General features: G+C 34.0%; 2 protein-coding genes across 6 annotated transcripts in view; one reads left to right on the top strand and one right to left on the bottom strand.

The window, feature by feature from the left end:
* The first annotated feature begins 594 nt into the window (after positions 1–594).
* LOC132714632 (uncharacterized) lies at positions 595–18360 on the top strand. The gene is made up of 16 exons (XM_060697532.1): positions 595–1087; positions 1751–1963; positions 3753–3861; positions 4384–4478; positions 5317–5415; positions 5732–5836; positions 6693–10489; positions 10865–11012; positions 11986–12180; positions 12474–12582; positions 13056–13126; positions 13885–14078; positions 14770–14853; positions 15333–15417; positions 16084–16199; positions 17798–18360. The coding sequence occupies exons 1-16, from the start codon at positions 677–679 to the stop codon at positions 17934–17936; spliced, it is 5970 nt and encodes a 1989-aa protein (XP_060553515.1). The 5' UTR covers positions 595–676; the 3' UTR covers positions 17937–18360.
* A 2502-nt stretch (positions 18361–20862) lies between these two features.
* Positions 20863–23529, bottom strand: part of LOC132714629 (uncharacterized) — a 41616-nt gene continuing 38949 nt past the window's right edge. For all 5 annotated transcript variants that reach the window (XM_060697527.1, XM_060697525.1, XM_060697526.1 and 2 more), the window contains one exon: positions 20863–22901. In XM_060697527.1, the coding sequence (XP_060553510.1) occupies positions 21554–22901 (1348 nt within the window). In that variant the 3' untranslated portion in view covers positions 20863–21553. The remainder of the gene's footprint in view (positions 22902–23529) is intronic.

Genomic DNA, 23529 nt, shown 5'->3' with positions numbered 1-23529 from the left:
CAAAATATAAAATTGAATCTGAACAAACTCTTCATTCCTGTTAATCAATTTTATCACACACCCGTGCCGATTTTGCGACTCCGTAAATATGGTATTGCACGGCCGTGCATATATTTTGACGTGACATCATTAGCGTTATACAAACATAGTGTAAAGACGCGCTAAATCGCATCGATTTATTCAGGGAATAGACATAAACAAATACAATGTTAGCGTTACATTATATGCACGTCAATGAAAAATGACCATTTTGCAATTTAAACTGTCTTATTTGGGTATGTGATAAATAGAATATTATATTCGTGTTGGTTCATTACTGAATTTATTTGACCTGCTGAATAAAAAAATATTTTGCTCGTTCAATATCCTCTAGATTTATGATGAAATTAGCAATTTGTAAATATTTGTACATTTGTTTCCCTGAACTATCTGAAAATGCTCTATTTCATTCTGACAAACATTTACATAAAATAATTCATATGTATTCGAACTAAGACGTATGTAAAATAATTTGCAAATGCATTCAGCGGCGTCATTTTTTAGCGGGAAGTGACGTCAATATTGTTGAAAAGGGAAAAACACTGAGACGGAAATGACGTCGCGTTGTTTACGCATCGCTAAGAGAAATTGAACACGGATCGTTACATAACTGAAACTAAAATGTCTTTCCAAAGACATGAAAACTAGGAAACAGACTAAGGCACAAGCAAAATCGGCAAAGATCGCAGCTAAAAAGGCTGCGGCCGAAAACACTTTGGAAATTGCAAAAGATTCCGGCGAAACTGAAAAGAAACGAAAGCTGTCTTTAATTCCAAAGAAACAAACAGATGTCAAAATGGTAGAAAAAATGGAGAAAAGTAAAAAGCCTAACAAACAAGCAAAGCGTGATAACAATGATAATGTAAATACAAAGAAAGGAGTGCGTGCATCCAACGAAGCAAATAAACAATCAGATAACACAAAGCCGAACGTGCAACAATCATATGAAGAGACACAGATTCACGATGTTCAAAGATATTTAGAGACATTGCCTTCACTTGAAATACGAGACTTCATTGAAGGATTGATATTACAAGACAAGTTTAACGTGAGTTCAATAATTGTATTTATGATTTTTTACTTTCTTTGCATAGTAAGGCAGTAGTTTATTAATATTAGAGCGAGCTTCTAAATACCTATGACTGGCAGTTCCTGCTGGAACCGATTGAAAGCTAGTTGCGTTAAGGGCTCAAATGCCTAAGAATTCCTCTCTAGGAAAGAAAATCGTTAAATAATATTTTTAATGTTCGATTTAGATAATATTAGATGTTTATTTCTTGTTTTCTTGTAGTATTGAATGTTAAATATAACCAAAGTAGTATTTTGACTTCCATATATAATACGGAACACATCTAGTTTACAAAATTGTAGAATTCTATAACTTTATTTATGGCCAAAAAAGCAGAATATCAGATTTGTCTGATGAGTACACTTGAAAACTTGAAAACTTTAACAGTACACTTGAAATTAAAAAAAAAAGCAAGCAAGAAGAAAAAAAATAACACAGCCTGTTGTGTTAATGGGCCTTGAAGCGTTCGGGCACAAAGACGTTTAAGTGCGAGTCTAGTCAAATACGTTAGACCAATGTAACTCTCTTTCTAAAACATACTGCATTACTTTCTTTTATCCTTTGAAATTACATGTACTAGTACACTTTTTTCTTAAAAAATACAATGATTACTTCTTGAAAATCAAACTATTTAAATTACAGTTGTTAACTGTGGACATTGTGTCGGCTGTCGGGGATATAAACAGGATGCGATATTACTTCCAGAAAGATGCCACCACCGGAAAGTCCCGGTATGATCCTAACGGACGTTGTTTAGATGGCGGTACACCCTTGCATGCCGCCATTAAGGCAAAACAGAAAGAAACTATACAACTTCTCATACAAAATGGAGCCGATTTGTCGCTTGTAGATTTTGTAAGTTTTATGAATAGTATTTCGGGACAAATGCACTTTACCGGCATATAGAAATAGACCGGAAGTTCCTGTAACTTGCACGCTAAAATATTAACAATGGCTAATCATTTGCAACTTTATACGGCTACGCATTTTTGATTGCCATGTCATTAAGGCTTATTGTCCCCGTCTTCCCCATCCCCCTCCTTGATTTAATACCCCCACATTTGATTTAAAAATAATGGCCGCCATAATATTATCTGTTTTATCCGGAATGACCGCATACGGGTAAAGTGCATTAGAATTCTACCCAATATTTCTTTTTGCCTACGGTTGCCATTTTAAGTTTGATCGGCAATATATTGCTACTATGTTATTGAAACTTTATTTCCCTTAACTCATTCACATTTTATCAATAGTTTTTTTAATTGGAAAAAATCAAAATAATAACAATGATTAACATCTCTAAGAATGTGTTTTTAATTAAGGAAAACCAATAAAAAATGCTGCTTTGTTTTATCATTGAAATAAAATCCATACTGTATTACTACTGATATCAGTCACAGTGAGTGATATAGATTTGCCGATCTTTTTGTTTGCGGGCAGATATTAATTTAATTAACTTAAATTCAGAAATGTTTTGTTATTTTGTTAAATTCAAACTTCATTTTTTTTTACTAAATTGTGCTGTATTTGCGCAACGTTCTCAGCCGTTGCACGTCTGACGTCAATTACTCTACGCGCGTCTGTTTCCCGCGCTTTATTGACAGCAGTCGAAAATAAACAAAATATATAGGATGTTTGTTTGTTTTGCACGTAAGATTGAAATATAATTTCACTGAGTGAACACCAGATGTAATATTTTCACGAGTGGCGTATACCACGAGTAAAAATATAATAGCTGGTGTTCACGAATGAAATATATTTCAATCTTATAGATGTAAAACAAATAAATTTTCTCTTTATTTCATGCTTTTTAAGTGATTTTAAGTATTTTTTACTGATTTTGCCGCGTAACGTCGCGCGTTCTCCTTTGTGACGTCATCACATCATGACGTCACATCATCAATTTTGAAATATAGTTCTGTTAAATTTCTCTAATTTTGTTACATTTTTAACCAGATGTATGGTGACATCGACTTTCTTTTCCTAAAGAAGCAAAATTTACGCATGACAGCATTTATTTCTGCCTGTTATTCCATTTAGTTATGATTCTCTTTTCATCCGCATTCAGATATAGTCCGGCTACAGTGAAAATTATATTTTATAAATTTCACTTTTGGTATTTCAGAATATAATCATCTGATATATTACAATAAAACACTTGAAAGCATGAAATAAATTATTTTTAGTTAATATGTCTTTAAATAACAATAAATGGTGTTTTTTGTGAATATAACACATAATATACATCGAAGGGAGAAAATATGCACATTTTCACTCATACTTCACGTTCGGGAAATATTGCAATAGTCACACTTGAAATATATATCATATTTAAAAAAAAACAAAAAACAAGCAAATATCCACTAAGTATCAGTGATCAATAGTGGACACTCATTCTGATGATGACTTAAACAACCATTTTATTTGAAAATAAATAAACAAAATAAATAAATAAATAAAAATGAATTATTATTATTATTATTATTATTATGGATAATTTGCGTTTCACGCTAAAAATCAAAATTCATGTAGCCCGTTTGAAATGCCCCAGTTGATCTTTGTAAGGTTTTCAAATTTTGTTTCTTTTACGCTTTTGGACCTCAACCTTTACCAATTTAAGGATTAAAATTTTATGTTTTTATAGATGGGTGACAATGCTATTATGGCCGCAATTAAAGCTGGAGTTGCCAACATGATAAACCTATTATGGCCGTACAAAGCAAGCTTGGACGTGAACCATCAAAATACGGTAGGTTCTGATATGATGTTATTAAATACAAGAATTTTATTTGAGGCAAAGAAAAAAATCTTAAAATATCTTCAGCATAGAAACGTTCTAATTTACATGTATTTTAGAAAGTTCGAGCCCCTAACATATCACGTGTTTATAGAAGATGTGTTTTTCAATCGATAACTCAAAATATTTATCCGCACATGTCGGCAGTAATGTTCAATATATAAACTTGTGTTAAATAAAGCCAAGCACAACAAAGCCAAGCAAAGCCGGGAATGTTGCTAACTGCACATAATATATCATTGAGTGTTTAGTAAAATGATGTTTCTACAGAAAGAAGCTAATATTAATAGGTTTTACAGTCATTTGCATCGCTGTGTGCTTTTTAAATTTTAGAATTTTAGATTTAAGAATGACCCACAATATAAAATCATTTTACCAGACATTATGCTGGCACAATTAATTAAACTTGTTTGATAATCAATCTAAAATGATATACTTGTATATAAACTGTCAGTACTTTGATTGGTTATACAGGTAGGGAAAACAGCCCTGCATTTGGCGACGGAAAGGAGTTGGGAAGGTTGTGCAAGATTTTTATTGTCCAATCAGGCTATACCAGATATCACGGATAAGGTAATATGAGCCGCGTCACGACAAAACCAACATAGTGTGTTTGCGACCAGCATGGATCCAGACCAGCCTGCGCATCCGCGCAGTCTGATCAGGATCCATGCTGTTCGCTTACCAACCCTATTACAAGTAGAGAAACTGATAGCGAACAGCATGGATCCTGATCAGACTGCGCGGATGCGCAGGCTGGTCTGGATCCATGCTGGCCGAAAACCCATTATGTTGGTTTTGTCATAACGGGGCTCATTTATTTGACCAGGTTACTGTGGTTTTTATGTTTTATTTGTCTGCAGATAACTAAAAACATTTTTCAGTTATATGATGATATGTCTATGCTAGAAAAAAACAACAACAAAATTACAACAACAACACTAACATCAACAAAAATATTCAAATATGCAACTACATTAATTCTTATTACAGATTTATTTAATTTTAATACGTACACAGAGACAAATTATCTGCTTCATTTAAATTATGCTTGTTTAAATATTGTAGGATAGGAATAACCGTTTTCATTATAAAGTTTGTTTTAAAGACAAATACATGCACCGTTTTAATAAAGGTTACATTAATAAATACTGTTTTATAAAGAGGCTTGTATTTTTCCATTTGTTTAATAATTTTTCAATCAATTTTGTTTTACTTAATAGCATTTTCTGCCACAAAAACATTTTAAATTCCCACAAAAATTGTAAAATTAATTTTGTGTGATAAAAGATATTCATTGACAGACTGATGAACTTTTATATGTACAATTTCGACAGTAGAGAAGGCAACGAACATGTGAATCTAGCATACATTTTCTGATAACTCTTACATTATTTTTTTTTACTTGTAGGCGGGAATTACACCTTTGATGATAGCAGCCGAGAAAGGCGACATGAAAATCGTTGATATCTTGATAAAAGCAGGGGCTGATATTTGCCTGGAAGACGAGGTAAAACATTACACCAAAAAAGCATGTTCTTCATTTTAAGAGCGTGGAATTAACATAGTTTTGTTTACTTAAATAAATCTTACAAGTAGATGCAAATTTATCATTTTTCTTAATTCGTACCTTTTTAGTAATGGTGCCTAAATTATCTGAGCAAAAGTGGTGTACAAACATTAGAATAAGAAACGACGTGTCACTGAACTCATAGGGAAAATGCATACTACATCCCAAATATACCGTGCATTTTTGATAATAGAAGTTCAGTTGACCAGAGCGTTCTAGTATATTTATTTATTTATTTATTTATTTATTCTGTCAGGATTATGACACAAGCGTTAGTAAGGCGTTGTTTGGTAACCATACGCAAGTTTTGGATTACATGTTGACGTCACTTGATGAAGCCCGCCGAGAGTTCTTCGTAAAGGTAATAAGTATACATATATATTATTAGTTATAAAGATTTTTGACAGGTTAAAAGACCCTATATAAACGGTTGTTGTGTTATCTTGCAAACAACAGTTTATAAACGGTCATATAACGTGTCAAGAATATCTGTAACAAATTTATAATACACCAAACTTCCTTCTTTTTGAAAAAAGTGAGATTTCTTAGAAAACTGACAGCAGCTTTGTATATAAAACTATATGAACGTCACGATTATCCAATGAAAAATGACGTTAAAAAGGAGTGAGACTAAAAAAAGGATTGGAGCACCTCACTAAATATCGTATTCCGGTATATACCGGGCAAGGCGCTTGAATCATAAAATGCTAAAATCTTGCCTTTTTACCCAACGGAATGAACTTTAACAGGTCTAATTCATCTTTTCACACCGATTTATGTATGATAATGAATGAAAAATGTAAAAATCGGCGAAAAAAACGATATTTGTCTATTTTGTGATCATGATTTCTGCAAGCGTCTAGAGGTACTGCTCCAATCCTGTATTGAGTTAAATCCGTTAAAAAGTGCTGTATTTAAGGAATAACATCGGCCTGAGAGGTGTATATCGGCTATTTAACACCGGTTTGGAGTTTTGATGCGTAGGAATTGACCACGAAGGCCGTAGGCTATCCAAATGCGACGTTACAAACGTGCATTATAAATATTACGATATTTTCAAACTTCATTTTCTCATCGTTTGCATTCATGTATGATTTACTTCCTTTGAATATAAGTTATCGAGTCCTCTTCTCAAAATGATGTGTCGTTTGTGTATGTTACATGCTTGATTAATACAGAACACCAATATATAAATCATTTATGCTATTTCCAATTAGGACATACTAAGCAAGGTCACGAATCCCCCGTTACCAGACGGAGAGTATGCCATGCCAGAGACACAATATTTTCCCATCTTAGAGGAGTGCACAAAGCACAGCGTATTTCGAGACAGCTTCTACAATCAAAACGTTGTTAAAACAATAATGCTTAAAATGTCAGAAAGGGCTAAGCAGCCAGACACAGTCACTCAAATATGTTGTCTAGTAATGGCTTTGTTCTTCCGTTTTGGGGACGAGATTGACACACATTTTGTTCGACAGTTTGTGATCTGCGGTGGGACAGAATTGGTGTTAAAGTTAGTTCTGTTGTGTATGAACGAATGGAGTTTTGGGGCCAAAGATACATTACAGATATTTTTGCCAATGATAGGTCTTGTTGAAATTCCCGAAGGTCGCACATGGCTTTATAAGAACGTCCTTACCGTTTCAGAGTTCTTTAATCACTTTGAAAAGAACTTTCTAAATAATTTCCTCGGAAAAGGTGAATATTATCTTTGGTGCTCAGAAGCAAATTATTTCAAAGAAATCAACAGGGTGTGGGTACATTTTTACAACGAGGTGAGTAGAATGCAGACAGAGGAAAGGGAGAAACACATGCTTGCACTTTTAAAAGAAGAAGAGAGTGAAAAGTACAAAAAAGAGAAAAGACTAGAGAAGATTAAACAGAAAAAAGACGATAAGACAAAGAAACTTGAAAGCAACTCTTCATCTGAGTTTTTGAAATCATGGACAGAGACATCAGTTGAGGATGACGAAGAAATAGAAGAAGAAGAGGAGGAGGAAGAAGAGTATATCGTTAACACATGTAGAAATACCAATGCTTTAACAGGTTTTACTAGTGACCAAAGTGATATCAATCAAGGAACCGAAAACGATGCATACAATCTAGATGATAAATGTAAATATCGCAACGAAAGTGTACAATGGGCAACTCCAAATAGCGAAAGAGTATTTGAAAAGTTGAAAAAAGTAAACGATGAGGACTGGACAACGGTTCAAACAAAGAAGAATAAAGAAAAAGATAGACACATAATTGAGAAACCAAAAAGCGTTAAATATTCCCCATCACATAGCTCGAAAAGCAGATATTCACCATCACAGAAACAAAAGAAAAGGAAAGCGAAAACGGTACCATTCAATGCCTTTGCAAAGCCGACAGTCGCTTCTTCAGCTGGACCTGTGAGATGGGCTGATATTGCTAAAGGTATAACTAAGGACACACCGCACATCGAGGCCGATGACAAAAGATACCCGACCCCTACTAAAGTTTTTGGGATTAGAGAAACAACTGTTTATGTAAATAAACAACAACAAGAAACAGAATTTCCAAGTTTAAACAAAGGCATCAAACAAACAATTAGAAAAGAAAGACCAAATAAAATGACATTCCATTTTCACTCTGATCAACCAGTTTCAAATGACATTGGTACCCACTTCAATGAATCTGTAGACGAAATAATTGACATTGAAGAAGCAGAGAAAGAACTGCAAAAACTCGAAACATGTGCTGATGTTTATGATGCTAGAAAGATAGAAACACCAACAGAGCTAGGTTTGCGGTTATCAAATACAGGCGAGTGCTTCATGAACGATCCGGAATACACAGACGATACCAAACCTAACATGTTTGATCCAACAAACTTGACAGAAGAAGAAATAAAAACTTTGAACACAAGAGGGAGAACACAACGAAAAGAAATAAGACCTTCAGTTCCCGATTATTATCAGCTTGAAATGGACTCTACGAATTCGTTAATTGACTCCAATATTGATTTACATAAAGAAGAGCTAAAGTTCGAGCAATCGATGGGGGAAAAAGGAAAATTTCACAACATACAAGGTTTTGACAAACAGCTTGTAATTGATGACAGCAATATTCAAGGTGATTGTAATGGTGAAATGTATCAAAATAAGAATAACATTTTGTTCGAACAAACTCGGAAGATGATCAAAACTAAATCTGCTGATAGTGACATAATTGCACAAAATGAATCAGGACATAATAGATGTAAATCAAATGCTAAGAAACAAAAAGAAAAGAAAACTATTGCTGTAGCTAATGTATCTGACGGAAGTATAACGTTGCTTGACCATTATAAAGATCCATCAGTTATATCACCAGTAAAGTGTCGACTATCTGAAGCTGAACTACAGTTATTGAAAAATCAGATAAACACGTATGATACTTTTGAAGAACAACTAGAATTACATGAAAGTGAACATTTTATGGAACTGATTACATCTGTCTCACCTATTTCTGAACCAAAGCCTAATATCATTGATGACTTGTTTAACACACCAGAGGAGATACCAGAGTGGCTAGAAGACGAAGAAGAAACCCCAAAGGAAGAAGAGGTTTGGGACAATATGACAAGACAATCGAAATTGATACAGGCATCAAAGACATCAGAAAGCAAAGAATTTGCGCAGCTTGTTCCTGCAACAATTGAAATTTTTAATAATTCGGATTCGCTGCATATGAACACTGTGACGAAACACAAGTCTCCGTATGACCTCCTTTCATCAGATCCAGCAATCATTCATTGTATAAAACAACCGAGCCTCGCAGATGAAACGAGCGGCAATATCGCTGACACTATCGCGAAAGAATATGAAACTGATGTCTCAATCTTCAACAATGACATTGAAGTTGAACCGCCAATAAGGGGGTGTCACATTTCTTCCCCGGAATATATAAAACAGACACAGTCAGTTGTCGAAGAGATAACAGAAGTGACCGATTGTATGTCAAATCAAATCGGTGTAGAAAAGCAAACCGCTGTAATCAAACCGCTTGGTCTTTTACCTGGTTCCAATCCACCAGCAACTAACTGTGCATTCGGACAAAAACTGTTAGAAAATGCATGCCGTTTGGAGGAGGCATATGACAGTGACGACAGTGTTCTGTATCCCGATGACCTAGACGGTGAGATATTTGACGCAGATGACGAACAGAGTGTAAAGCAGGAGGATGGTGAAGGCGAGTCGTTTTATTTCCCGAGCTTTCACGAAGAGACAATGTTGTCTGCTCACCATAATAAGGACGATGTGTCTATTGCCCATCACATACAACAACTACAGTTAGAACAAATAAACAATTATTACATGCAATCCAAAGATCGTATAACAGATTCTGCATCACTTGATCAGTCCAAGTTTTTGTATTATGCCCAATCTGCTGGGATAAACAAACAAAAAATTGAGAAATATTTAAAAGGTGCAATCGAAATAGAACAAAGAAGCGCTCAGCAAGATAGAAAGTCATACCCAGTGTTGCCTCAAAAACCAAAACAAAAATTTACAAAATCTGATCAAAATGGGGATCGTGTACAGCAAGACAGTGACGAAAACAATCAACGGCAAACATACGGAAGCAATATACCATGTCAAAGTCATGGACCGCCATTTCAAGATGTACGCCCATCGCCTATGATGGTTCAAACAGGACAGCACTTGGTTCCTAATCCGAATCACAATGCACCAGCTGTTGTAAATCCACAGCAAGTGCCAGTTATGCCACTGGTACCATATGGTGTATTGGTTCCGTTTTCGCGTCCTCCAATGAACCCCACAACTATTCAAAACATTCAGTCTCAGCAAGCTGCTATGTCGTCAACGGTGCGAGGTAAAATCCAGGAGATTCTACAGTCAATGTTTAAGTCGAAAGTGAAAAGTAGACGCTGGAAGAACGAACTTTCAAGAATCCGAAGTCTTCCTTCAGAAAAACTGAAAGTCATCGGGAAAATAATGATTCCTCGGGACGAAAATGACATCATCTGTATTGGACGCCATTAGTAAGGAAAACGTTTTTTTTTTACGTTTTATTTTGGTCTGAGATAGAATTTTGTTGGAACACAATAATTAGATATTCATTCACCATTAAAGATTCTACCTATCGAATATCCCACAGGATATTATATAAAATCAATGAAAATATGCAATACTTTTTTACTTTGAATTAAAATATATTTCATAATGTCAATGGAACCTACGCCACCAATAGCTTGAGAATATGTTTTCCTACAATTCAAAAAATTTAACAGGGCATTTTCTTAATCAGCGAATCAATGAGGAATGCTAAAGGTCGAATGAGTATACATTTTAGTTCTAACAAATGGTCATTATTTGTTTTAATACACCTTATTTAACATGATTAAATTCTTCAACAGTACCGGAGTCACTGTCTTGGGCTACTTGTCTGACGGAAGTGAGGTTGCTATAAAGATAATGGACTGTAGAATTCGCCAACTGAAATCTGATGAAGTGGACAAGTTACTGAGCATTGACAGCTCTCAACTTTTCATCAACAGATATAGGGTTTGTATATCAAATTATAACACTTTTCCAATGTAATAGAGGATATTTGTTTAGTTCAGTGTAAGATTGGAATATATTTCACCGAGTGAGCACCAAAAGGTATATTTCACGAGTGGCGCAGCCACGAGTGAAATATGAACTTTTGGTGTTCACAAGGTGAAATATATTTCGATCTTACACTAAACTAAACAAATTTTCTTTTTATTATATGCAAGGAAACGTTTTAAAAAGACATTAAACCTTATACTGAATGAAAAGCGCGCCAAATAATAATACAACGTGACGTCATTTACGACGTCACGTCATGAAGTTGGTACCCAGTACTGTGCACGCTGGTATTTCACTGAAACAACGTAAGGGGCTAAAATTCAAAACAGTGAAATTATCAAAGTGGTAATTTCACTGTTTCAAACAGTGAAATTACCAGTTTTATTTCACTGATATATTTCTATAAACCACCGAAAAGCATGTAATAAATTATGTTTACTGATAAAGCATGTAATTAACCAATCATAGGAAATATCTATTTTTAAGTTTGGATGTGAATTGATTAAGACATTAAAATTTGATATTCGGATTATATTCGGAAAGACCGACATGACAAACTGTTTTAGTAACTTTTAAGATATAGCAAACATTAATTTTAATATATAAATTTCTATAATAATAATAATAATAATAATAATAATAATAATAATAATAATGATAATGATGATAATGATGATGATGATGATGATGATAATAATAATAATAATAATAATAATAATAATAATAATAATAATAATAATAATAATAATAATAATGATGATAATGATGATGACGATAGTACAAAAAATAACAAAAAGAAACATTCAGAATTCATTGTAAAACTGAACAAATAGAAGGCCTCAGAATCTGACTGTAATAACTAAAATAAAAGCTGACTTAAATGCTACAATGATCCCTCATTATATAAATACTTCATCCTTTTCAGGCTATAGAGCAGTATGCGGGCCACTACTATATTGCGATGGATCTGTACGAGTACACGTTACCAGAATATCTACAGATTATTTCACAGAATACAGAAATAGATCATCAAATTGCCGTGGAGAAACTAGTCTTCCAGTTCTTGAGGGCAATGCTAACACTGCATCAACAATACCTTATTGTTCACGGAGAGTTAAGGGTAAAACACATAGTGTTTTCTAAAAAAATCACATTAAAAACTATGTTAAAATTAAAATGAAAATTATTAGTTTTTAAATGAATAGAACTAGGGAAGATAAGCAGTTGTATTTCAGTGAGAAAGATGAACTTTTCCTTAAATAAAAATATCAAGCTGCAACTTTTGATCTGCTTATTCTAGTTGTGTATATTTAACACTTGGAAATGATCTGATACCATTTCAAACTTGAGATTCGTTGAGTTTTGTTACATTAATTCTTGTTTGGAAATGTAAGTTATATTGATTTTTTTCAGCCTGATAACATAGTCATTGATACGGATGGCAATCTCAATGTTTCTGGTTACGGAATTGGCAGAAATACCACAATAAATGAAACCCAAAAATATATGGAGTATAGTGATGGTAAGTATGCCATTTTAAAAACATCGTCATCGTGTCGACATGGCTAAGTGGTTAGCGTGTCGGACTAGTAGTATAAGGATTGCTGGCTGCGTGGGTACAAAACCCGTCAGGGTCAAGCCATTGTTTACTTTAGCAAGAACGTTCACACTCATTGCTAAATACTGGTTGGTTCCAGGAATTGATTTGAGAGTGCTACTATAAGCTTTTAGCAATTGAACTAAAAATAATTATGTATAAATTAACCAAATTTAACAGTTTGATAGCCCAATTCTTTAAATGGCGAATTTTGTATTACATTTGCTATTAAACTTAATACATAGAAGTTGTACACCAATACGAAAACAGAAAGTTTTATTGTCTTAAGATATACACAATAAACATACTTTTGAATACTGTCTTGGATATTCATTTTTTACAAGAATTCGATATTTATGGCTGCTTTAATATAATATTGTTTCAATTTTCATTTGCAGAAGATAAGTGTTGGCTTGCACCGGAAGTGATGTTGTACAGACAGAAAGTTATTTTCAAAACAGACATTTGGGTAAGCTTTTTTGACCAACAGAGTTGAGTTTGCTTTGAGGACAGAATCCTTTCTCCGATATATTATATGTCAGAATATTCCAGTTTATCACTCAAAAAAGTCTCAATACAGAACGGGCATTATGATATTATTTTGAAGATCATCGAGTCGATTCCAGGCCAAAACGTTATCATTTTTCATCATCCCGCCATTTGTTTTAAGAGGGAACAGTCAAACCTGTGAGCATAGGCCATCCAAAAAAGGAAGTCAGCATAGCCCATATAGACAAGTGATCTTTTTTGAGGTTACTTTGTTCTGTATTTTTGTTATCAATTAATGTTTGTTGAAGAGTGGCCTTTATTCACAGGGTGATCTTTTTTTTTTTTGGAGGTGGTCTTTAACACGGATTTGTTTTGATTGATTTATATTGTAAGCAATCATATTTTCTTACTTTAAAGTCTACAGTTTTTACAATAAACTACACGGATAATACCAAAATATTGTCATAAATGACGCTGATTTACTAGCAGTTAATTAATGTAATATAATTGTCCAATGCTTTTAACGTTTTGAACATGAACCAACATTCTATATCGTTATTCATTTTTTAACCATGTGATATGACTTGTGTCTCATCGAACAGCATTATATGATATAAATTAATGTTTAAACTTAATAAAAAGATGCATTTTATTCGTTTTACAATTAGAGTACAAGTAAAATACCCAGTCCCTTGGATTTCGAGTAACCGAGAGTCAACTGTATTGTTTTTATTGTAGGTGGTTGGCATGTTGATTTACTATATCTATCAGGGTGGTAGGAACCCGTTCGGCAGTGAGCCACCACAGATCATTCAGAACATACTTACACAGAATTATATGATGCAGTACATTAGTGAGGAGGCCGGGAATCTTCTCAGTATGATGTTGTCAGTCAACAAGATAGAAAGGCCTGCTGTAGCCGATATACTCAAGTAGGTCTTTCATCAAGTTTGTGTATAACGGTCAAATATCCAGCATTTTTTTCTTGCCTTTGCTTGTGAAATTCGGGGAAATCATTCAAAGACATTAAAAGGGACTCCACTGATGTTATTTAACATGATATGACAGGACTGGAAATAATTTTTCAAGATTATTGTTTGGTGTAGGTTTAGCTCAATAACTTGTATGCAAATTTCAGAACATTCGCTCACTTTGTTTTCCCAGAATGACCCGACGCTTTTCATTCAATTTTTTCGTAATTATCTTTTGCATATATTTCAGTTTTAAGTGCCCCAGCTGTTCAATGTAAATAATTCAAATTTTATGTTTTTAAGCTTTTGGTCCTCAGTGGAGTTCCTTTAACAAAGCGTTTATAAAATAACATATGAAAATACTATCAAATTTCAATGTAGAACACACTCAGAGAGCATCATAGGCATTGTAATATTGTATAATTTTTTTTAAAAAAAACGTATGTTTAGTACTGGGTGGTTAATTTAAGAAAACAAAACTACTTTTAATTATGAAGTATGCAGGGATTAAGTTGCATTTGATATGGATTTTTTAGTACAGAGAACCTTTTAAAACAAGCTTTATCCGCAATATTGTCAATGTTTCTTTGAAGACAAATGTCGTCTGCTTTAAAGGAAGTCAGTCATGACACCAGTAATAAATTTGTTTCAGACATCCTATGTTTTGGGCTGAAGAAAAGAAACTTAGATTTATTACAATTGTCGGATCTGATATTGTACGGGAGCTCAAACAAAAGTAAGACTTTTTTTGTTGAAATTAGCAGTAGAAATACTGCGTTTTGAGAAAATATAAATGATCAGCTTTTTAAAGAAGACGTAAATGATGAATTTATACAGCCAAACCGTCATGTGCCCAGAACAATTGTTTATAAAACTTGTAAACATTTAAACAATTCAAGCTTCACAATCACAAGAAGATCATTGCTCAGGATTTGTGATCAAGTGACCGCCACCATGAAAAAATAATCCTTAACGTTATTATTTTTTTTAAATTAACATTATTTAGTTTATATAGATATTCATTTTTTAGCTCTTGAAATAATAAAACACTTGTCCTGACATAACTCCAACATCGCCAGGGTTATTTAGATTATTATTGACAACATAAACGTTTTTTGATGTCATTTTGGTTGGGATATACTGCAGTTTATATGTTTATAGTATTTGTATTGTTTTTATTTTCAACATCTTTTTTGCCTTGAATATTATTTACAGTTTCTTTATGGACAAGAAACAGCGGGAAAACTCTATGACAAGCATTGTGTCAATGGCGCCCTGTAATATTTCTCTTATTAGATGGGTAAGTGCATTATAAAACTTAATTTGAGCCGCGTCACGACAAAACCAACATCGTGCGTTTGCAACCAGCATGGATCCAGACCAGCCTGCGCATCCGCGCAGTCTGATCAGGATCCATGCTGTTCGCTATCAGTTTCTCTTCTTGGTAAGCGAACAGCATGGGTCCTGATCAGACTGCGCGGATGCGCAGGCTGGTCTGGATCCATGCTGGTCGCAAACGCACTATGTTGGTTTTGTCGTGACGGGGCTCATTTTATTCTCTACAGCATAGAATAGAAATGCAACAGCAACAAGGGTGACTATATACTTGAAAATCATTATGTTTATAGATGTCTATGTTTTGAAAAAACTTGTCTCTGTATTTTCTGTTCATTTCAAATAGGGACAAAGCTATTTAACAAAGTTGAACGACTTTACTTTTTGTATAGTGTTGGACGTGTTAATTTTTGAGTGATTTGCCAAAAATAAGCACGGAAAAAGTTGTATCTATTTTTAACAAAAAATAACATGTATTCGAAATGGCGATATGGGTTTTGTTACAAATCTATAGGGAAAGAACAATGGGAGTGGGGAGGGGTGGGGAGTGGGAATGTACGAGAGACTTTTATATTGCTTATCCAGTTAAATATAATGACCCTGTTTAACCAAGTATTTGATATCAATCTAGATGCAGTCAATTGAAGATGATGTCATGAATGATATGACGACATACCGACAGTATAAGAATAGCCTCGTGGATCTAGTTGTGTTCGTCTATAACTGTAGTAATCATTTTGAGAAACTGTAAGTCTACTTTACTGTTATAGTTATAGAACTGTTTAAGGAGAGCGGCGGCCTGGATCCGGTTGTTCAAAACATTGGTTAGTGTTAACCAGTGGTTAAATTCATTATCCGCTGGTTAAATTTTGTTGTTTGATAAATTTGGTAGCTCAAAACTTATCCAAGGGATAAAATGCATTATACAGTGGTTAACTTTAACCAGTCCTATGACCACCGGATAATGCCCTTAACCAGTGGTTAGATATCATCATGAAAACAGTAAAAATCATTAAAACTTGTTTAAAACAACATTTTTCTTACAAATATGTACATGGTTATTTTTCTTTACTATAACCTTTCATATGAAAATGCATAGGATTAAATTGAAACATTTCAAAAAAGGTGCTTTAAGAACCCTTTTTCAATCTCATTTTGTTGTTGTTGTAGTTCAGAAAATTCAGTTAAACAGTCATAACTTTCTTAGTTTTTAATAAAACATACAAGTGTCAATACTCATTTTCTTAGTTAGAACATAATTGAATTCAAAATTTGAAAAAAGTTATTTTTAATTTTCTTTATTATGTGACAAATAAGGGAAATTAGATTCATTGATATTTTAAGGCCTTTGATATATTTTTGTTTAATTCCAACAACATGAAAGCACAAAACATGCATAATTAATTCTTTGGGAGCTTCCTGTTCTTAGAAATTAATTATTCATAAAAAACAGCCATTTTGTTTCTAGAATCACTAACCAACCCTGTTGCATTGTGGTACTTAACCAGTGGATAAATACGCTATCCACTGGTTAGGTAGCCAGGGTACTATCCAACTGTCGAACAATGAAATTTTATCCACTGGATAGCTGGCCGCTGGTTAAGGATTTAACCAGTGGATAAGCTATCCATTCATTTTATTTTGTTAATTTTAACCAATGTTTTGAACAACCGGGTCCTGGTGGTTAAGGTGTATGCCTCCAAACCCAGGGACCATGGGTTTGTACAACCATGTCTTTTTATATAAGACGCCAGTACTGGTTGGTTCCAGGAAGCAGACTCGAGTTAACTTGACTAAAATGAACTGTATCGTTCTTCAAATTATACAGCATTTTTTTAAAATTAATAGTTATCAATGTGTTTTTTTTAATTGAAATAGTAAATTTTATCTGAAGCTTATAGCAAATTATTTATACACTCAATCTAAATTTTTATAAACGTAGCGGAATTGCTTTTATATCTTCCAGTATATAGTTATTTTCTTAACCTTTATTTGAATTGCATATTGTGGAAGATAACGACTAATGTCATCGTTTTCGTGATTTAAATAAAGATACAGTATGTATGCAAATAAAAATTAATCAAAGTAGGCCTGAAAGTTTATATTGACAAACGAATAATTACTTACTTACTTACTTTACTTTTAAATGGCATTTTTTGTAAAAAATCTTCCTGCCGGCCATGTTATGATAATGATATGGCCGTTAGATACGTAGTCGAGCATATCTGTACAACTCTTGTCAAACCCATCATTGTAATCATGTTTAAGGTTAATAAATTCACGTTTTCTTGTTTTAATTGTAATAATTACTTCTTTAACTTTATTGATCTTAATATGCTTTACAGAGCTCAGTCCACACGGGATACTGTAGAAGAACCCGGAAGTTACTTCCTGAAAAAATTTCCTACCCTCTTCATGACGGTATACAGAGCTGTCCGGTTCTCCAACCGGAAGGACAAAACTTGTTACAAACCATTTTTCTAAACACGCATAGTCCAGTATCCATTATCACACATACATTTCAGTTTTAAAAATCATGCATCTGCGTAACTAAGGTTTTTAAATAAACTTTCTTTTATAGCTATTCTATATTTGAATCATACCCGTTTTATAAAGACTATATTTTATATAAATATTTACAGTTTAGATATTTAAAGATTTTTTTTGAAAGTATATACATATATACACTTATTAATAATAATGCAAATTTTCATAGGCTGAATCTTATTCTTTTTTTTTAATACTTTACAAACAATTTTGCAAGGTGGTCAGTCTATATAGGTCCGTATAGATCTACATTGTAGATCTATTTTCATATATTTCATACATTTGTTTAGATATTTTGCGTGATAATTGTTGATATATTGAATGGTGATATTTATTAAATAAAATACAAATGAAAAAAAATCACAACTTTTCCTTTTTGTATCACGTGACTGTGACAAAATGGCCTGTCATTTTACGCTGTTTATGGTATGTAGCATCGTCGAACCCCACGGTACACATTTCGTATAAACTACATGTACATTTGATACTGGTGTACGGTAAATAACCTGGGTTACCTAGCAACGAGGCAGCTGAGCCATCAGGATCTCTTATGTAAATTGGCTTCTGTTTCATTCGCTTTTACATTTAGGTCGGAATATTGTCACAAATTATTTGGTTATTGAATAGTCAAATGATGATATCATTCAAATTATCATGCAATTCGTCACGATATTGTTCAGTCTGTGAAATATATTCGATCTTACTTACAAGTATGCAATTGAAATTATTTTAGTATATCCATAATAATGTTCGGATTAATTAAATTAAATCCTCCCAATGTGTATCCTAGACTAAGAGATGTTATATTTCCGATCCTTGAATATCGGTCAACACGAAATTTTTGTTGTGTTTGTTTGTGTAATTTTAGTTTCTTCTATTTTGGCTCTTTCCAGTAGGATGGTTCAACTATTTCTACATCACACCGAGTTGAATGTTTCATAGAATAATGAGCCGCGTCACGACAAAATCAACATAATGGGTTTGCGCAGTCTGATCAGGATCCATGCTGTTCGCTATCAGTTTCTCTACTTGTAATAGAGTTGGTAAGCGAACAGCATGGATCCTGATCAGACTGCGCGGACGCGCAGGCTGGTCTGGATCTATGCTGGTCGCAAACCCATTATGTTGTTTTTGTCGTGACGCGGCTCAAAATTTTGTCTTTTGACAGTTTGTATCTTTTCAAAATTTCAATACCGGATAAGATATTCATCACAAAAGTATGCACATACATGTACCATGATATAATATATATAATACCATTATTTAAGATATTTAGCAATACCGTGATATGATATTCATCATAAAAGTTTGCTATAGGTGTCGTTATATGATATGAAATATTGCCCCTATCGTATACAAGTTGATAGATTGACTTCCCTTAGAACTAATTTACTGACAATTTCTGGAAAATTTATAATATGTCACTTGAATAAGTGATCATAAAACACGTAGGGTTGTTAGAATTAATTTGCTAATTTTACTAATAAAATAGAGTATATTGGTCTGGTATTTAACTTGAGTGGGGTCTGATAAACGCAGGATCGATCTTAAAATGTTCAAGAAAAAAAATCAAGCAAATAGAGGATATTTAATGAGTGTAGGTTCATTGAATTTATTGAATGAGTTGAATAAAATTATACTATGCGAGCCTTTGTAAATTCATTTATGCACCTACGCAAATATAATATTCTATTTATCACATACGCAAAATCAAGACTGTTTAAAGTAAAAAAGAATAATTTTCATCACATACTCGTGTCTCATTTGCGACTGTAAAAATGGTATTGCATGGCGGTGCATATATTTAGACGTGCCTTCATTTGCGGAGTCATAAAATCGGCACGGGTATGTGATAAATACAAATAAGGACAGAAGTATCTAACATTGTTCTTATAGTTAAATGACTGCTATAATAAGTAATAGAAAGAGCACCGAAACACGAGGCTATCTGATTTGTACGAGGGGGCGTAGCCCCCCGAGTATAAATCAGATTGCCGAGTGTTTTGGTGTTCTTTCTCTTTTGTATCATAGTCAAACATGACAGCACGTTCCCTGTTGTCATAATATGAAACCCCAGAAAAAATTAACCAATGAACGAGCATTTGAATATGATATTTCTACCGCTTTCCCTTTCTCTGCCGTCACAATATGTAAACCCCAGCAAAAATGAACCAATCAACGGGCATTATCTGGAGTGCGGGTAACTGATACCCGCACTCCAGTTACCGCACTGTGCATGTATATGTATACGATTTAACTCTGACACTTTTTCAACAGAAAGGTCCCCAAACTATGATACAAGTAATAGAAAGAGCACCGAAACACGAGGCTATCTGATTTGTACGAGGGGGCGTAGCCCCCGAGTATTAATCAGATTGCCGAGTGTTTTGGTGTTCTTTCTCTTTTGTATCATAGTCAAACATAAAAGCACGTTCCCTGTTGTCACAATATGAAACCCCGGCAAAAATTAACCAATGAACGAACATCTGAATATGACATTTCTGTCACTTTCCCTTTCTCTGCCGTCACAATATGTAAACCCCAGCAAAAATGAGCCAATCAATGGGCATGCTCTGGAGTGCGGGTAACTAATACCCGCACTCCAGTTAACGCACTGTGCATGTATATGTATACGATTTAACCCTGACACATTTTCTACAGAAAGGTCTCCAAACTATGATACAACATTACACTTATGAACTCCTAAACATTAGGTTAATCAGATATTATTATCACACGTTAATTATTCTAAATGGCGAAATAGTTATCGCGCCCAGAATTCAAGCGTTATTGATTTGGACTCACTCGATGTATCTCGACGACAGCCTAATGAGACTTGCAAGCAAAGAAACGCAACACAGCATAACTAACATACAATTTTATATTATTTCCCATAAATAATAGTTAATGCAATTATTCGATAGAGAAATATATGCCAAACGCAGCAAGCAATCACTTGCCCAATTAAACATGGACTGGCAGTTAGATTTATCTCATTGCCGGTTGGTTAAATACATGTAAATAACAAATTTACATATTAATATTGTCAGTATGGAGAAAGCAATACATTCAAGCAAATTGCACTTGAGTATAAATAGCACATCTGAAAACATGTATATAAGTAAATACACGAGACAATAAAGGAATTGAGCACAGTACGTTACATAATGAACAAAATTCAATATTGATGTAAGTAATAATATGTTGAATGTCAACATTTATCTGATAACCATTTCATATAATTCCGAGAAAAGTACATTTATCAATATTTGATGGTTATAAATTAGTATTATTTCAATTAGTTCCACCATCAAAACTAAAGATAAGATAATTGAAAGATAAGAGAGTACTTGTACTTTTCAGCACTTAACAACAATATTAAAATGTCTTTTTTTCCATGGGAAAATGTATATTAAGCGATACAGTAACTGTATAAATTGTATAAATTACCGTTAAAATGTGTCATCAAGAAGAAACAAAACTTGCAACAAGGTAAATCGCTTAGTTAAATGTTGCTGGTTATTGTAACTAGTCAAGAAGATATAAAGATTAATTCATCCGGCAGTTTTAGGTCGTTTTCCTTTCACAGCACTTTTTGTTCTTTTCTTTTTCACAGTTCCCACTTTATCTAAATCTGTCAATGAATTTTTTCTTTGAGAATTAAAACTTTTTCCAGGAAACATAGAACTCCGACTTCGCGGCCTATTGATTGCCAGTGTAGTGTTTGGACGAGGTGGAAGTGAAGCGTCTATATTCATTTTTTCAAACTCTTTTAGAACTTCTTTTGGTAAACTATTTGGAGTTTTAGGGCGCATATCTCGTGGCTTCTGGGAACTAATTCCTCGACTAAAAGTTGTATTGTTTAAACGTTGTGATCCTAGAATAAGATTGTTAGCATTGATAAACTTAGCATTGTGTCTTTTCTGGCATGAAGTGCATGCGCGAGGAAATGGTGGCTTTGGAGTTACTGGCCTTTCTTCCTCCATTCTAGCTTGACGCATGCGCTGTTCATATTTCAGATCTTTGCATGTTCCTGTACAGTAAGCTTGTCGACAATTTTCACAAGTAGGTCGTGTCATAATTTTTTCAGGGCAATCACCAAAACACGTCGCTTGTAGACAATCAGAGTCACATCTTTTTTCTTTGTCTTTTAAAAGTGACTGCAGAGACTTGGAACTGTTATTGCGTCTTGGCAAAGCTTTCTTAATTTGCGCTGCTCGTTTATTTTCCCATTCAATTGTATCTGCTTGAAGTTTTTCAAATTCTACAAGTCTATCGAGAACGCCTTCTAGATCAGATTCACGCGGCGCTTTCGATTTCACATGATGTCTCCAATTCCATTTGAGTTTTGCCATTTGTCTTAAATCTAGACCCTCAAGATCTTCGGGAAATGGACTTTGGAACTCATACGGTGGTATATCAATGTTAGACATATCAAAATCGTATTGCCTCCATCCACGTTTTGGTTCAGGTTTATAGATAGCGTCTAGTTTTTCCGGACGTAAATTAAGTTCGGGTATAACAATATCTTCGTCTATTTCCGGTTCAAAATCACTATCTTCGTCCGAACTTGGACTTTCGTTATCAGATGCGCCAGAATCTATTCCTGAAGTAGTACTGGTGTCATCATTCTCTATATATTTCTTTGTTTCTGCTATTAATTCTTCAACAAAAGGAGCTTTGTCGTCTGCTGGTCCGTCGTAATCTGAAGCTGGCCTTTCAGTTGGTCCCATTAATTCAGCGGCGAGCGATGGCCTCAGAGTGTCGAATTTTCCAGGACGGACATCCGAAGGCGTATCTGACCGTGTTGCAAGTTTCTGTCTTATTGAAGATGCTGGAACAGATTTCGGACGCAGAGGCCGAGCCGGCTGACCACCTCGCATAGAACACGATGTAGATGGTCTGAAAAAGGAAATAAGAAAGTTGTTCTAAATATTATCTAAACAATACTTATTTTAAGTATGACCTAGCAAGATTGATAAAACAGAAGGTAGACATGAATTTATACATGTCACGATCATGATTTTATAACTACAGTAGAACTTCGGTAAGTCGAAATTAAAGGGACTTGCGTAAAAACTTCGACACATCGGGACTTCGACTCATGAATCGCTCATAAAATTTCGACCCGTGACTTGTCCTAATTATAAGATCTATAACAAAACCTATTTCATGTTTTTCCATCATTAATCTGATATTTAAAAATGATAAATATAGCATGTTAAATAACTTTATTCACGGCTAATTATTTGGTCTACCCGTTGACGTATACAATAGAGTTACAAAAGGCGTAACAATACAAAAGGGCGATAACTAAACCAGCTAATAGTAAATATTTCGCGTGTAATTCTCACGCGACACCGGGTCACGGATGTTTTCAAATGAAAGTTGTTCTAACTGTTTACTTTCAAATACCACTTAGGCAATTAAAGGCAATTAAAATAGTAACGATTAAAGCATTTTATCACATATTTTATCGCAAACAAAGGCTGTTTGAACACACGGCTGTGTAATTAACACCTGTCACACA

Source organism: Ruditapes philippinarum, unplaced genomic scaffold (assembly GCF_026571515.1).
Source record: "Ruditapes philippinarum isolate M1 unplaced genomic scaffold, ASM2657151v2 ctg2424_1_1_1_1, whole genome shotgun sequence".
Taxonomy (NCBI): Eukaryota; Metazoa; Mollusca; class Bivalvia; order Venerida; family Veneridae; genus Ruditapes; species Ruditapes philippinarum.
The sequence above is the reverse complement of the archived record's forward strand: the minus strand, read 5'-3'. Positions and strand labels throughout refer to the sequence as shown.